The sequence below is a fragment of the Canis lupus genome, chromosome 11 (genome assembly GCF_011100685.1).
Source record: "Canis lupus familiaris isolate Mischka breed German Shepherd chromosome 11, alternate assembly UU_Cfam_GSD_1.0, whole genome shotgun sequence".
NCBI lineage: Eukaryota > Metazoa > Chordata > Mammalia > Carnivora > Canidae > Canis > Canis lupus.
Window position 1 is genome coordinate 50,498,926 of NC_049232.1, and position 16,442 is coordinate 50,515,367.

Genomic DNA, 16,442 nt, shown 5'->3' on the forward strand with positions numbered 1-16,442 from the left:
AACAAACACATGAAAGTTTGTTCAACATCATCCGTAATCAAAGAAACTAATTAAAACAAGATATGTTTGATCATCGATGGCAAATAGAAAAGATTGATAACTGGCACAGATGTGGGAAACAGGCACTTCTCAAACACTGTTATGAGCATGAATTGGAGGGCAATTTGATAGCATCTAATAAAATATTAAAATTACATGACCTTTACATCTCAAATCAACAACCTAACTTTCCACCTTAAGACACTGGAAAAAGAGGAGCAAACAAAAGCAAGCAGAAGGAACAAAATAATAAAGATTAGAGCAGAAATTAATGAAATAGAGAACAGAAAAACAATAGAGAAGATCAGTGAACCAAAAGTTGGTTCCTTGAAAAGATCAACAAAAACAACATACTTCTGGCTAGAAAAAAGGAGCGAAGACTCAGATTACCAAAATCAGAATAAAAGAGGAAACACCCCTACCAACCTCAGAGAAATAAAAGGGATCCCAAGGGAATACTGTGAACAACTGTATGCCAATGAATTAGGTGGCTTAGATAAAGGAGACAAATCTCTAGAAAGACACAAATTACCAAAACTGACTCAAGAATAAACAGAAAATCTAAATAGACATGCAACAAGAAATTGAATTAGTAATCAAATAACATCCCACAAAGAAATGCCCAGGCTCAGATGGCTCATGGTGAATTCTATAGACATCTGAAGAATACGAATCCTTGATAAGCTCTCCCTAAAACTGGAAGAGGAGGGCACACTCCCCTGCTCATTCTTGAGGCAGTACCACCTCGATACCAACACTGGACAAAGATATCACAATAAGAAAACTACAAATCATTGATATTTATCAATTATATAAAATAAAGCTGTGAGGTACCTGGGTGGCTCAGTGAGTTAAGCATCCTGACTCTTGATTTCGGCTCAGGTCAAGATCATAGGGATCAAGCCCAGGGTCAGACTCCAAGCTCAGTGGGGAGTCTGCTTTGGGATTTTCTCTTTCTCTCTCTCTCAACACTCACTTTCTCTCTCTCTCTCTCTCTCTCTCTCTCCCCCCCCTTCCTCCCTCCCTCCCTTTACCCCTCCCCTAGCCCCTAGCTGGTGCACGTGTGTGCACTCTCTCTCTTTTCAATAAATCTTTAATATACTTTTAAAAACTGAAAAAAAAAAAAAAAGAACTACAGATCAATATTTCTTACTTTCTTTTACAAGACAGGCTATCTACAGACTTCTGCCTAAGTCTTTCTAATAACACACCAACCCCAAGTCACTCGGCACCCCAGGCTGCCCCCTCCCCCAACTCCCACTCTTCTTAACACATCTCTTCTCACCCCTTGAGACTCCACGAATCATCCAATGCTCCCTCCATTCACCTATTTATATCCTATGATGGCCTCTCCCCAGGACACTGATGAAAAATGTCCACCTGGAGAAGGGCAGGCTGTGGAACACCACTGAATCCTGGCACATCTGACACATGGCAACACACACTCCAAGCTCCCAGTGTTGTAGATGCAAAAAGATGGAGGCCTCCTTGTGGCCTGGGGTAGGTCTCTTTAGTGACTCTGGTCTCTAAGCAGGCTAAACCTTGTCCTCCAGTTGTGGTTACATACTCACACCTCTCTCCCTGAGCCACTTAATTGCCTCAGGGCAGATGAAAAAACAAACAAACCTGCATTTGGATGAAATTTTACTCTGCACCCTACTATATTGATTATAGGTCTTCTGCACCCAAGGGAATAGGGTTAGACATTGAACAAAAGACAGAGCACTGATATCAACACATACCTCATCTCATTCAATTTTCTTACCAGCCCCTTGAAGTAAGAACTATCTCCCCATTTTACAAAGGAAGAAAGTATTGCCCTGGACACCCCAGGAACAATATGCTAGATAAGAGCTCTAGCCTGACTACACATGGCTCCAGGGAGTATGGTGTTAAAGTGTTAAATCGCAGCTGACTGCTGTGGAATGCAGCAGAAGAGGACAAGAGTGGCTACAAGATGAAAGGAGCAGCTGTCACAAGTTGAATGCACCCCATCTGCTTAATTTGTAAACCTCTGGTCACTGAAATCACTGGTTCTAAAGTCATTCTACTACTTATGGACGTCAGCAGGCACCTGTTCATCTACAAAAAAGGTATGTGAAGGGGGTGGCCATAAAGGCAGAACTGGCAATTCATAGCTACTGATCAACTTATTTTTGCCCGATATAATGTAAGTCTTTCTTCCTTTGGGCCTCATTTCTGAATCCCCTCAATCAGACTGGAGGAGATCCACATGGGTTAACCCGTCAGAACCTCAACATGGCTTTTCTGGATAGGTGCATGTGGTACTTCCAGGCAAAGTTTTAGATCAACACCATTTTTAAGGCAGCCTTTTAAAGCGAGGGTCTGCCTCTATTCTACGGGTTTGGCTTCACAAATAAAGGAAGAAGGACAATTTCTTATCCTGTGTAAGCTAATTCTTTGGCAAAGGCACATGAGGTAGGTGTTCAAAGAGCCACCAGGTAAGGCTCCTTTGTGGATACACCTCAGCAGGAACAGCCCAGATGCCATAGCCTGCCTACAGGAAGAGCCCATATCAAACATGGCAGTAGTGCCCTACACAAGGAGCTTCACACACACACACACACACACACACACACACACACACACACACAAAAGCCGGGAGTGTAAATATGAGACTCCAGATAGATCTGACCTTCCCTAGGTATCTATATTCTTTAAAAGCTAATACCCCTAGTCCAGAAATTTAAAGTTTAGGGCCTGTGGATTATTCCAACCTTTCTGGAAAGCAAAGTAGCAATGTGAACCAATGTCATAAAGGTGACAATCTCCTCTGGCCTAAGAATTCCTCTCTAGAAATTTATTCCAAGGAAATAATTCAACTGAAGCAAAGAGCTAAACATAAGCAAAAATGTTCAACATGATCTATGATATATATTTTTTTAAAAAAGACTATGACAGAGAAACCTGGAATGTTGAATGCTAAGGGAACAGCCACAGGGATTTGATATTTTTTAAAGATTTATTTATTTATTTACTTGAGAGGAGAGGGGTAGAAGGAAAGAAAGAATCTCAAGCAGACTCGCCAGTATGCAGGGAGCCCCAACAGGGCTCCATCTTATGACCCTGAGATCATGACCTGAACTGAAATCAAGAGTCGGATGCTTAACCCACTGAGTCACCCAGGCGCCCCTCCATAAGAATTTTAGATAGCAGCTCGGAAAAGATAATTAGGATAATTGTGAATAACATAACAGTTTAAGGTAAGAGTTGAATGAAACTAGCAGAATGCTAAAATAGTTTCAAACTACGATTACAACAGAGTAGAGTATGTATGCACTTCGAAAGTATAGTCAAGTTTTGTTATAGTGGTAGGCACATGTTTGTTTACATAGTAAACAGAATCATATTTTTTTAAACATTTAACGTGGTGATGTATTTTCAATTAAAAACATGAAGAAATCCTACAAAGCAAAAACCAAAATCATCACAAATAATAACTATTAGTGCTACCAATAATAGATAACATAAATTCAGAGCTTATTCAGTATTAGGCATTAATTTAGGCCCTTTTATGCCTACCAACCCACCTCACAATGAGGCAGACACTATTGTTACCCTATTTCACAGGGGAGAGCACTGAGGCACAGAAAGAAAAATATCTCTCCCATACGAAACAGCTACAGTGATGAAAAGAAACATCCCCTATGCCATTTCAAAGGCCATTCATCCGCTAAAACATTTGTGCCTCCTTAGAGAAGACAAAATTCTCAACAGAAGTTTCACCAGGAGATCCCTGAAATGGGCAGTGGGTAGTGAGCTTCACAGGGAATTTCAGAGGTCTTTTGTGTTGCAGATGTGACCAGGATTTCCCCCCATACCAACCTAGACTTTAGGAGGAAGAGAAGGAAGACGCTCAAAGCCAACAGGTTCAGCCCACTCAAACTTCACAGAGGGAAAGAGGGGCCCCCAGAGTTGGGACTTGCCCAAAATGATGTAATGAATTAGGAGGACCAGATCTCAGAATTCTCACACTGGTGGCCTTTGAGGCTTGCCCCTAACCGCCTGAGACCAAGAACCCCCTCGTTCTGTAGCTTTCTCTCCCTTCACCTTCTTTCTTTCGGGCCCTCGGTTTAGCTATCTTCAGCTCTCCTCTATGCAGCATGGTCCCCACTACACCAGCTTCTCTCTCTCTCATTATCTTCCTTTCACTCTGCCTCCCACTTCCTGTCCTCTCCTGCCCTGCTGGTGACTGTGTGCAGGAGCTGGGACTTCAGCCACGGCCTTCTTCCCATGTCACAGCAACCAGAGGAAATGACGGGCTACACTTAGCAGTAGACCCCTGCTCTTCCCAACCAGGGAGACTGCAAACACACTGAGGGAGACAAGGATGCTAAAATCAGTGTTGGAAGAGAGGCCCTTCATTTTGGTTCTGGACCTGGCCCAGATCACCCATCTGGCTCTCTGCACCTCCTCAGCAGTGCCTTGGGGGCACCCATATTTCCTCTCTCTGACTACACGCTATTGTCAGGGTCTGTCCACTGCTGAGTGGGAACCAGCCCTTGTCCATGTCTATCTCCCATGCTCAGGGAGTGTGGTTACTAACAAAAGCTTGCTGAGTGAGCAAATCAGTCTTCATTCACCTTCTTCCTTAAGGCTCTTCCTGACTTGGCGTGTGAAGACTCAGGTCCACCCGTTTTCAGTCAGGCAGGGACCCTGCCCAGGCTGCCTTCATATTCATCTGAATGCCAGGAGCTACCTAACACCTCAATGCCAAGTCACCAAGCTCCTATAATGCAAATCCCAGTTTCCCTGAAGCCCACCCTTAACGTAGAGTCCTATCCTGTTTTTTTCAAGCTGGCGGTGGTGGTGTCCTGAAACACTAATGACAGCTCTGCACTTTCAGGATTTCAAAAGGCTAAAGGACATTATGCAAAACAGGAAGAAACTTTGAAAGGCATTTTGAAAATGTACCCTGTCACCGGGGCCAGCCAATTATTGAACCCCCTTATCAGGGCCCCTCCCCATGACCTCCTGACCCATGTGGTGGGGCAGGAAGGAACCTGACCTCCTACCTTACTGGTCATGCCAGTCTGACATGACCCTGCCCCTTTCCTCAGCATAGCCTCCCCCCAGAACCCCAGGCTCTGTGCCAAATGACCCCTGGCAGATTCTCAAAGCCAAAGTGTCCCTCAAAAGAGGAGAATGGAGATCCGGTGAGGCCAATCAAAGTGGGATAACTTCAAAGCAGAATGACACCTTGGGAAGAGCCTGGCCTACTGGCCTGAGTCCAGATTGCTCAAACCACCTGAAAGAGTCCCCGACTGAGCACGCTGGGCTCTAATGGTCTCTGAGGCTCTCTCAAAAGCAAGTCCTAGAAGCATATAGGTTCTCACTTCACAGCCCCTCCCCAGATCTCAGAACTCCCTGGAGGTGGGAATGCTATGCTGTCTGTTTCACAGTCTGAGTTGCCAGCTTGTGGAAATAGTTCTTCATGTCAACTGCACTGAGCTAGCAGGCTGGTGTTTCCCTAGCACCACAGTCCACATAAGCCAGGCCTAGGGACTTGGCTGCTAAGGAGACAAATGGAGAAGTTACTGAAAAAGCTGACTCCTGGGGCATCATCCCCATTGCTTCTGTTGACAACAGATTTCTGCTCAAGTGTCTGTCCTACAGCTTTGGCCCACTGCCCCTGCCCTAGGCACTTCCTGTACCTAGTTTCCTTTTTAATCAGAATTCTAGACATATACCTCATTCAGCAATAAATGTTACTCCTCTGCCAGCACTAAGTAAACCTGTAATTTTGAATGGGTCTATCTTTTAGTAAGGCTGGTTTTAAAACCTAGCTCTTCCCAAAAAAGCGTTCACCCTTTATTCCCCCTTTTTAGAAAGCTCTACTAGCCAAACAATCCAGAAAGTGCAATGTTCTATGCAGAAGCCTCAGAGAGCCACTAAGAAAAAACAAAAACTACATGTATGTGCTCAACAACTGAATGATAAAACAAAGTTACAGCATATTCAGTTGACAGAATGACACGACACAGCTTTTGTGGTTTTTAAAGGTGTAGGACCAAGCTCATGAGAAAGAATCTTAAGTGACAAATGCTGGATACCAGGCTATCTATATTTATACCAATCTATCTGTTCATCTATATTCTTAAGTACATACATGAAAAAGACTAGCAGGAGATCTAGCAGGAGATTCACCAACATGTTTCCTCTAGGTGAAAGGAATATAGGTGTGCTTTCCTACCTCTTTTAACTTATTTTCAATAAGCCTGCATTACCTTTTACAAAAAAAAAAAAAAAGGAGGGAGATTACCCACTTCTCAAAAAAAAAAAAAAAAAAATACAGGGAAAAGCAAAGACCCAGAGCCCTAGCCTGTAGCATTCCAGGGAAGCAAATCGTTCTCTCTCTGGGCTTTGTGAGGGGCTTTGGAGAGGTGGCAGAGGGGAAAGGGAAGCAGCTACATAACACACCCAGACCAGACATTAAAATCACTGCCAAAGAATTCAGCAACAGCCAATTATATATCTCCTGGCCTTCATTTGTGTAGGGAAGGGGCGGGCTGGGGCCAGGCTGGAAAGTGGAACCTGAAACACTGAGCGTGTGACTCAGCCCTTCTGCCTTCTAAGGACGAATCCCTTTAGGCCACGTCCACTCAGAACCAGCTCCCAAACAGACTCTATCCAACTTTAAGCCACCATGACCTTTGAACCTGGAAGTTCTGACCTTTACGAGAGGATCTGCAATCTCTCCCCAAGCATGTGACCTGCGTGGGCCCAGGTAAACACAGACCTCCATAACTGGGGCCTTTACAATCACAGCCACAGTCCGGTGCCCAGGAACCCTTACAATCCCAGGCTTTATTAACTTCCTCAGGAGTTAGGGTCTGGCTGGCTGGCCTTTACAATGATCTCATTGCCTAGACTACCCTGGGCAGTGCCAGGGCCAAGTGGAAAATGGCCACAGTGCCAGTACTCAGGGGATTTAAGCCACAAGGGCAGACCACTTGTCCTAAAACAAATGGATTGCTACTAAACTGGATAAGAACAACTGGAATTTCCAGGTGGATACAATTACAAGCAGAATTCCAATCTCTGCTTCTTGTCGTCAGGAGCCGGCAGGGAACACTGAATAGTGAAGATGGCATAGGAGGGGCACTTGGTATGCAAGCAGGGGAGAAATCACTAGGTTCAACTTGACCACAGGACAACTGGGCCCCTTTCTTACACACCCAGAGCCCAGCTCAGCCCAAAGAGGATGAGCTCCCAGACCTGCCCCCAAAGCCCAGAAGGTCCCCAGGGTGAAACCCACAGAAAGGCAGGGACTGCCTGAACATTAACTGTCCCATCGTTCCCAACCCATAAATTAGTCTAGTCTCAGCCTGGACCCTGTTGCTACACAAAGACCATATCATATGACTGCTGATGTCTTATTACAGTCATTATAAAGCAGCAAGGTACGGATTACTCAGCAGAGCTAATTTAAGGCTTCAGAAATTAGAGGAACAACCAAAACCAGGACTGAAGAACTTTGATACCAACTCTGGGTTTCCGAAAAAAGAAAGAAAAGGTAGGATGGACAGGAGAGACTAAACATACATATTTTAGTTTCCTAAATGACATCAGTACAGTTCAATATGCCTCCACTGCCTGGGCTGTGAGTTCCGAAAGGAGGCATTTTGTCATCTTCCTCTTTGCAGGTCTAGTACCAAGCACAACACAGGCACACTGTTGGAAATAAATGAATGAAGCTACCAGATGCCTTAGCCAGCAAGGATGTCCAGCCAGGCCAGGTGCCACATAAGACCTTTCAGGTGGACACACAGACATACCTAGCAAGGATCCTCCCAAATTCTAGGTCATAGTAGCCTGCTCTGAGCCTCTACCCTAGGTGTCTACTGGGCAATAGCCTCAAGGAAGAGCACTGGGCTGGAATCAGGATCCAAATTCCAGCCCCAGCACAATGAGAGATGGGGACAGGGAACTAGAAAGTCCCATCCTGGGATGCTATGGGTCCAAGAGGCTGCAGTTTGAATACAATCCCACATTTGACTCCTGCTCCCCATGCTCCAAGGAGGTGGATGCTTCCATGCTTGCTTAGAGTCTGGGATAGATGGCAACAGGCAGGAATCACTCCTGCCACCATCAGGCTGAGTGGAAGAAAGCAAATCCAACAGTCTTAGAGGGTATTTCTCAATCTCAAGACTGTTAGACAAGAAGGCATATCTTTCTATTTGCCAACAAACTATTTTCCCAGGGTAAAACAACAGGACAAACTGGTTTAAAATACTAGCTATCTAATTTCCCAAAGCTTAAAGATCTGGACAAGGGGAGGCTCCCCATGCCTCACACCACCCTGAGGATGAGGCTCTACTCCAAGCCAGGAAGTGATGAGGCTCCAAAACTCATCCCCAAAAGGGAGAGAGAGAGCTCTTCCCCGAGCTGAGGCTAGGACAGATGTCCTCAAAGTACATTCTGTCCTGGGCAGCCTGCTCACATCCACATGTGTGCATATGGGAGAAGGGAGTAAAAGGGGACAGACAGCATGCTGGTGGAAAAACACCTGAGAGCTGAGAGCCCAGGAGAGACGCAGAAAGTGCTTTGTTTTCCCAAGGGCACAAACCACAACAGAGGCTTGGTTGACAGCTCCCACGAAAGCTGGGCAAGTTGACTCATGGACAAATGCTTTCCCAGGACCCTGGCTACCTATGGTGGCTGTCTGCTGGCCCAGGAGCCCATGACTCTCTGGTGCCCATCTATAGATCATAGTCCTCGTTTGAACAAATGAAGAGGATCTCTTTAAAGCAGAGGTGGGCAAGGGAAGACTCTGGGTTTAAGCAGTATAGGACTACTCACCCCACCCCCACACACACATCCTATGCACCCTTGAGGGGACTGTGTCAGCTGTACCAGGCCCCATTTGAGCCCCTAGGTCAGTCTTGTCCACCTTAACCAGTCCAACCTGAGATACTGCCCGCCCCCCACCTAGACCCTCTCTGGGCTGGCAGTTCTACTACCAGTACCAGTTAAGTCACATTAAGCTGCCACCAAATCTGAGCAGAGGCGAACATTCCAGGAAAAGAAAAGAAAATGTAAGACCACTGCTCCTCCCAGGCTGACTACGCCTCAGACATACCCAGATAGCCGGGAAAGGGAGCCTCATGATCATGTTCGGTGAACTAGATGCCACAGCCTGAGGGCCAAGAGGACAGTGCCTGCAGGCCTGAGCTTTCTGAGAGAACTCCCCTGAGAACTTGTAGGAATTCTCAGGAAAGGCCTATGTCCCTCCCCCCTGCAGTCCCTAGTCCTGAAGGCCTCACACTACCCCATGGGGGATCCTGAGGCAAGGCCTACAATGACTCTAAACACTGCAACCTGCCTTACATCACACAGACAGAGTAAACAGAGGCAGGATTCAAACCCAAGTATATCTGAAGTCTATCCCAAGGCTCTGACAACCCACGAGGGATCCAACAGTGGCCCATCAACAGCCTAGTCTGGTGCCTGGCTCCTTAAGGGAAGGGCATGCTCATTACCCTCCACGTACCACATAGGAGCTTATCACAGTATCTGGCCCAGACCCCTGGACACCAGAAAGTAGAGCCAAGTCGTGGAAAGGAACCGCAAGTAGTGAAAAGGCCACAGTTCTAAACCCCACCAATGCTTTCTCCCATCAACCTCAAAACCACCCCGCAAGGGCTTTGGTTGACACCTGCCCAGATGAACAGATGAGTTCAACTCCCCTCAACCCACACACTCCTAAAGAGACTTTCAGCTTCGAGGACCCCTCTCAGCCAGGAGCCCCCATTCAGTGGGCTGCACAAGCACTCAAAACTGAGGGCTTGATTAAAATGAAAAAAAAAAAAAAAAAAGCTTTCACTTTATGGTACCTCCACAGCAGCAGCAGCCCAAACATCACAATCCCATGCATGTCACACCTAGTGGCCAAGCTAGAGCAGGCCCAGGGTCTCTCTCCTCGCCCTCCAAATATTATCTCTCAGGAAGTCCCTTCTTGCTGCCAATTCAAAATTCAACTCAGAAATACCAGTAACCGGTCACCAATCATGAGGAACGCCATTACAAAACAAAAACAAAGCACCACGGGTTCTCACGCTTCGTTGAGAAGACCTTATATATATATATACCTCAAATATCTATCTAATGAACTTCGGGGCACTTTAATTTGGTTATTTATTTTTTTCTGCATAAACATAAAGGGAACAATTAAAGAGAAAAAAAACTGGCCTCTCCAGGTTCTGGGGACTTACCTCTCTCTTCCCTCTTTCTCTCTCTGGTGTTCAGAGCCATCTCTTTGGGAGTCTGAGAAAATGGAACTTTGAGTCCCAAGTCCCATTTGCCATGTTCTTAAAGTACATAATCTCATTTAGTCCTAAAAATAACCCTGGGAGTTAAGCACCAACAACCCCATTTTACATACGAGAAAAAGACTCTGACACACTCTGTAAGATGCCTGAGACCAGACACTTAGCAAATAGTTTAAACTTTATTTTATAGGACTAGTCTGCTTCCTAGATCAAGTCCAAAGGGATTCAATTTTCTGCTTTATAAAAAAAAAAAAAGTCCCCTTATTTCCACAATTCATGTCTGACCAATTCCATGTTCTTCTTCCCAAACTTGATATGAAAATATTGAAGCAATTATTGGACAAATTGAGCAAGACACGTAGAAGGCCTGCTCTGCCAGGGCTTTACGGGAAGGTGACTGAGTTCCTATTGGCAGGATGCCTGCCCTCCTGCCAGGGCCCCTTACTCAGTACCAGAACCTCTACAAACTGGCATTTAAAATGAGCAGCCACCTGTATGATAATCTGGAGAACAACCTGTGGCTGCCTTGAGCCTGACTGCCTGTGGATTACACAGGTCAAGGAAACATCCTGCCGGAGGGGATGGGCTCAGCCTCCTCCAAACAGGAGGAATGCAAAACCCACCACCTCAAGCTCCCAGCATATGCTGACACAGAGGCTGGTGGCCACCCTTCCGATTATCTGGGCAAGATACCTGAGACTCCACGCTTCTCCCTGGAAGGGACAAGTCGGTGTGAACTGGTTACAGTTTAGCCCTCCAAGCCCCTACTACACACGCTCTGCTCCTACAAACTAAACTCCCTCAGTCCTTGGGAGGGTTCAGCTCGCTTAGGCTCACTTAGGGGCAGGGATCTGCACAGAGTTTACCAAGGGCTTACCTTCATTAATGTAAATGCCCGTTTATATTGCTGCATCTAATCTTCCAAAACAATCCTGACAGAGGTACCATTTATTCCCACCAACCCCCCCCCCCCGCCCCACACCCGCATTTAACTGAGGAGACACCAGACGTTAACAAACACCACATTTGCCCAAAAGCTCAGGAAAAGTTCACCCACGCTCAGGAGAGAGTGGCTGTACGGGAAGACCAGATACGTGAACTAGATGCGAACTGGAAGGCAACTTCCTTCCGCGCTGGAGGCCTCATCATCAGTTTCCCAAACTGGAGTGGGTCACCCTGCGCTGCCTCCCGGTCCCTCCCAGAGCGGCGGGGCGAGGGCAGCCCCCAGCCCTAAGCAAACCCAAATTGCAAAACTCCTTGAGGCGTGGGCCGGGGCACGGAAGTCTCCAAGGCCTTCCCCGGTTCTGGGGCCAGAGGGGCCTGCGGCTTCCTCGTACCACCCCCACCCCAGGCTTCAACGTGAATCCAAAAGGACTCGGCTCCCACCCTCTCACCTCATCCAGCCCGGAACCTCGGCTGGGATGAGGCGCCGCGATCCGGAGCTGGGAGGCTGGAGAGCCCGGGAAAGCGCACGGGCGGACGTCCAGGGGACCCTGCCGAGGAAATTCGGGAAAGTCCCCGAGGACTCACCGAGCAGTGGGGACTCCTCAGGGCACGCGGGCAGCGGCGGCGCCGTGGTGGCCGGCACCGGGGCCGACGTCAAGTTGCTCGCCGAGCCGGGGCGGGGGCCGGAGTCCTCGCCTGGGCTGGAGTCGCGACCCGAGCGCAGCTCGGAGGAAGCGTCCAGAGGCGGCAGCGGCGGGGCCCCTCGGGGCCGGAGCTCCCCGGAGGGCTGCTCGATGGCGGCGGCGCCGTTGGAGCCGCCCTGCAGCGGCGTGGGGACCCCGACCAGCTGAGGCAGGCGGCTCAAGTCGCGGCCGGCCAAGTAGTAGACGAGGGTGGCGCCAAGATGCAGCGCGCAGACGGCCACGAGCAGGCGGCAGGCCCGCTGCAGGGACGCGCCCGGCATCGCGGCGCTGCCGCCCAGGAGCGGCTCCCGAAACCTCATCTTCCCGCCGCCGCTTTAAGAGGCGGGTGGGCTACGGCGGGGAGGGGCGGCCCGCCCGCGGGCCGCCGGCCAGGCTGCCCGACCGCGGCTCTGGGGGGAGGGGCCGCGGGGCGCGGGGGAGCGCAGCGCCCGCTGGCAGGCGGCGGAACGCCGAGACTCCGGCCCGCGCGGCCGCCCAGCGACTAGAAGTGCGCCCGAGGCGCGGGCGGGGGCGGGGGCGGGGGCGCGGGCGGGGCGGGGCGGGGGCGGGGCCGCCGGTCGGAGCCGGGCTCTCGGGGCCCGGGCGGGGGGCGGGGCCTCCGGGGGCGGAGCCGCGAGGCGCGCGCGGGGCCGCGGGGGGGCTGCGGGGGGCGGAGTCGGCTCCCGGGCCGGCGGGCGCCCCCCGGCCCGGCTCGGCGCTGCGCGCTCCGGCTCCCCAGCCCCCGGCGTGTGCCCTCGGCCGCCGCCGAGCCGCGCCTCCGCCGCCACGCCCTCCTCCGCCTCCTGGCTGCCCTCGAGAGGCGCCGCCACTTCCTGCTGTGCTGACGGGCTTGGGCAGTGGGCCTGGGCCCGCGGCGCGGCGGCGCAGGAAGCCGGCCGGTCGTTGACTGGACGGGTTGGGGGCCGCGGCGGCGTTGCGGCCGGGCCGCCTGGGCAGGCCCGGTTGGGTCCGGAAGCGGGATGGGGGACAAGGTTGTCCAGGAAACGGGCTTCGACGCCCAGGAGGTGGGGCCGCCGCGGAGGGATTCTCTGGGGCGTTCTGTGCCCCGGCCCCGGCCGCGCCAGGCCCCTCCACGACGGTGGGGGCCCAGCAGGAGGCGCGGCTCCCCCGCACCCCGCGGGGCGCCGAGGGCGCGAGTCTCCGCGCGTCCGGCTCAGCGTGGGACGGCCCGGCGCAGGGCATCGCGGGGGCCCACCCAGCTCGGTCTGAGGTGCGTCCCGCCCGCCCCTCGAGGACCCGTGCTTCGAGTGGGAGGGCGGCCGAGGGTGGCCGAGGGTGGCCGAGGGTGGCCCGCCTCAGTAACTCCCAGGCGGGCCTGCAGGAGAGCAGCCGGCTTTGTTTACAATTTGCGTGAGCTCCGACGCAATCCCAGGAAGCAGGAATGGCCCCTATTTTACAGATAGAGTTCACGGCTCGGGAAGGTTAAGATCCTAAGATCCCACAGCTGCTGAAAGGCAGAATTCTAACTCCAAAACCGTCATTTACCACATATTTGCCCCTTGTTGATTTGCGCGTGAGAGCTGGAGGCTGCCGGGGTGAGAGACTTAGGCACTGAAGTTGCTTGGTTCGAATTTGACCCAGAGGCCGCTCCTCAGGCACACTTGATGTGTGAGCAGGGGACACCTCACCCCTGGGAAGGACTCGTGGAAGTGTTGTTACTTATGAGGATGGAGAAGCTGAGGCTTTCGGCAGCCAATTCTGAAGTGGAGGGAATAAGCGATAGCTCACATAGCTTGAGAGTTAACTGTATGCCAGTCAAGCACAAGCTTAACTGCTTTATAATGCATTGTCTCAATCCTAACAACACTTTGAAGTAGGCACTTTTACTATCCCCATTTCACAGGTGAGAAAACTGAGACTCAGGAGTTGACTCCTGATCATAGAGAATACTTTCCTCACTTGGCTTCCTAGGATACCAGGCTTTCCTGATCTTCCTCGCTTCACTGGTCACTCCTGTCTTCCTTGTAGTCTTCTCCTCTTCCCCAGTTGTTGAAGGCCCCAGGCCATAGTCCACGATGCTCTTTTCTGTCTGTATGGACTCCCTAGGAGTGACTTATGGTGTCTGTATATTAATGATACAAAATGTCTGTCTTCCCCTGTTGTGGAAGGCCTCGGAACATAGCACATGAGGCTCTTTTCTATCTACACATTCCCTAAGAGTAATTTATAATCATCTGTTCACTGATGACTGTAGAATTTCTATCTCCGGCCTACATCTCCAGACTTATTCTCAAGTGCCTATCTTAGCAGTATCTCAAAGTCAATACATCCTGCCCCTGACAACCTGCTCCCTATACTCCACTCTCACTCTTAACCAACCTCAGAGAATGGCACCATTGTTCATCCAGTTCCTCGAGCCCCAAACCTAAAAGGTGTCTGTCCTTGATGTGCTTCTCTAATGCTCAAATGCCATTTCCAGTCCCTCAGCAAGTCTTGTCAGTGCTACACTTAAATCATGAGAATTAACCACTTACTAATCCTCTCATAACTATCTTGGACCAAGCTACCATCATCTTGTCCTGAGTTATAATGGTAGCTTTCTAACTGGTCACCCTGCTTTCACCTCCTCCATGGCCCCTCCCTCGTCTCATCTCCAAACAGCATCTAGGAAGATCTTCGAAAGCATAAATCAGAGCATGCCATTTTATTCAGAACAAAAATCCAAATGTGTAGAAGCCCTATCTAATTGGTTCCTGTCTTTCTTCCCCACCCACATCTATCATTCTCTACCATGCTCTCTACCTGCTTTAGCCACACTAACCTGATTGCTATTTTCTGAATTTTCTTATTTCTTCCTGCCACAAGGCTTTGTACTTGCTATTCACTTAGTTTGAAATGCTCACCCCTCGTATTTAATTCAGATCTCTCAAATGTCACCTTAAGAGAGTGGTCTTCTCAGACTACCCCTATGTAGAATAATCTCCCACCCAAATCTATTTAACCTGTTTGATTTTTTCAGAGCATGCATCACTACCCAACACAACATATTTATTTGTTGTCTGTCTCTTTTATTAGAAAATAAATAAAAAAAAAAAAAGAAAATCAGCTCCATGAGTCTGGAAACTTTCTCTCTTCTTCACTACTGTATCCTCAGCTCCTCAAACTAAACTAGTACATAGCTGGCACTGAGTAAATAAATATTTGTTAAACTGCCTGTTTAATGAATGCTTATGATCATCTTGATTATGTGGGAAGGGGACAAAGGAAGAACTATTGCTAAGTTATTTTATTTTGAGAGAGAGAGAGCACATGTGAGTGTGCACACACACGATCGGAGTGGGTGGGAAGTAGAGGGGGAGGGAGAGAAAATCTTAAATAGGCTCCACAGCCAGCACAGAGCTTGACACAGGGGTCAATCTCACTACCCTGAGATCATGACCTGAGCCAAATCAAGAGTCAGATGCTTAACTGACTGAGCTACCCATGCATCCTTAATTTTATTTATTTATTTATTTATTTATTTATTTATTTATTTATTTATTTATTTATATTTATTCAGAGGGTGCATGGGGGGGCGGCGGGTGGACCAGAGGGAGAAAGAGAATCTTTTTTTTTTTTTTTTGAGAAAGAGAATCTTAAGCAAGCTCCATGCCCAACACTGAGCCTGACATGGGGCTCAATCTCATGACCTGAGCCAAGATCAAGAGTTGGATGCTCAACGGAATGAGCCACCCAGCACCCCATCCCACTAAGTTATTTTAAGCACATAAGTTAAGAGTTGTTCACCAGGGAATTGGTGAAGTGTGAAGCTGACCCCAAACAGCCTATGCCTAGAGGAAAATACCTGGCCAGTGAGGGAGGATGGGTCTAAATAATCCCCCATCTGAAAACTGAGAGGCGGGGAAGATGAAGATATATCCTGTATGTGTCCAGGTAGTTACCAGGAGACAGGGTGGAGGGGAGGGAGGTTAGGGGTCACAGACTTATTCCATGACCCTCTTTGTGGCCAGGAAGCAAGGAAAAGAAGCACTTGCTGTCTATTCCTTGGGAACATGCAGAGCCAATGACCCACTCACCCACGTTATCAGTACCTCCACCCCCATCTAGAGGTACCTACAATGTGTAAATTTTTTGCTTCAGAAAGATTCAGAAGGTCAGAAGCCATCAAAGCAATATTGTCCAGCTGTCCAAACATGAACTGGTATGAGAAACAGACCCAAGGCAACCTTCTCTACCTCTTTCCACATCCCACTTTGTCAGGTAGAAACTAATCCCATCAGAGAAGATAACTGGGAGAGGAAGTTGAAGTGCTGACTGGCCAAAAACTGGGATCTGGGTTTTGTAGTTTGCCTGTTCAAAGCAGAGTCACCCAGGTCTCTGGTTCTCCCTGCAGGCTGCCTTCAACTGGTTAGTGGTATTTGCTCTGCCCTTTCACAGCACCCTTATCTGCACCTGTCAGTTTACATTTCTCTTTCACCTTAGTAAATTAGAAGGACACAGAATAGTGCCTGGCACATGGTAG

The 16,442-nt window shown here is 49.2% G+C and overlaps 1 protein-coding gene across 1 annotated transcript in view; it reads right to left on the bottom strand.

Annotated features, from left to right (window-relative positions):
• B4GALT1 (beta-1,4-galactosyltransferase 1) overlaps positions 1 to 12,294 on the bottom strand; it is a 52,058-nt gene extending 39,764 nt beyond the window's left edge. Inside the window, exon 1 of the mRNA XM_038552598.1 lies at positions 11,862 to 12,294. Within this exon, the coding sequence (XP_038408526.1) occupies positions 11,862 to 12,279 (418 nt within the window). The 5' untranslated portion in view covers positions 12,280 to 12,294. The remainder of the gene's footprint in view (positions 1 to 11,861) is intronic.
• Positions 12,295 to 16,442: the final 4,148 nt, after the last annotated feature.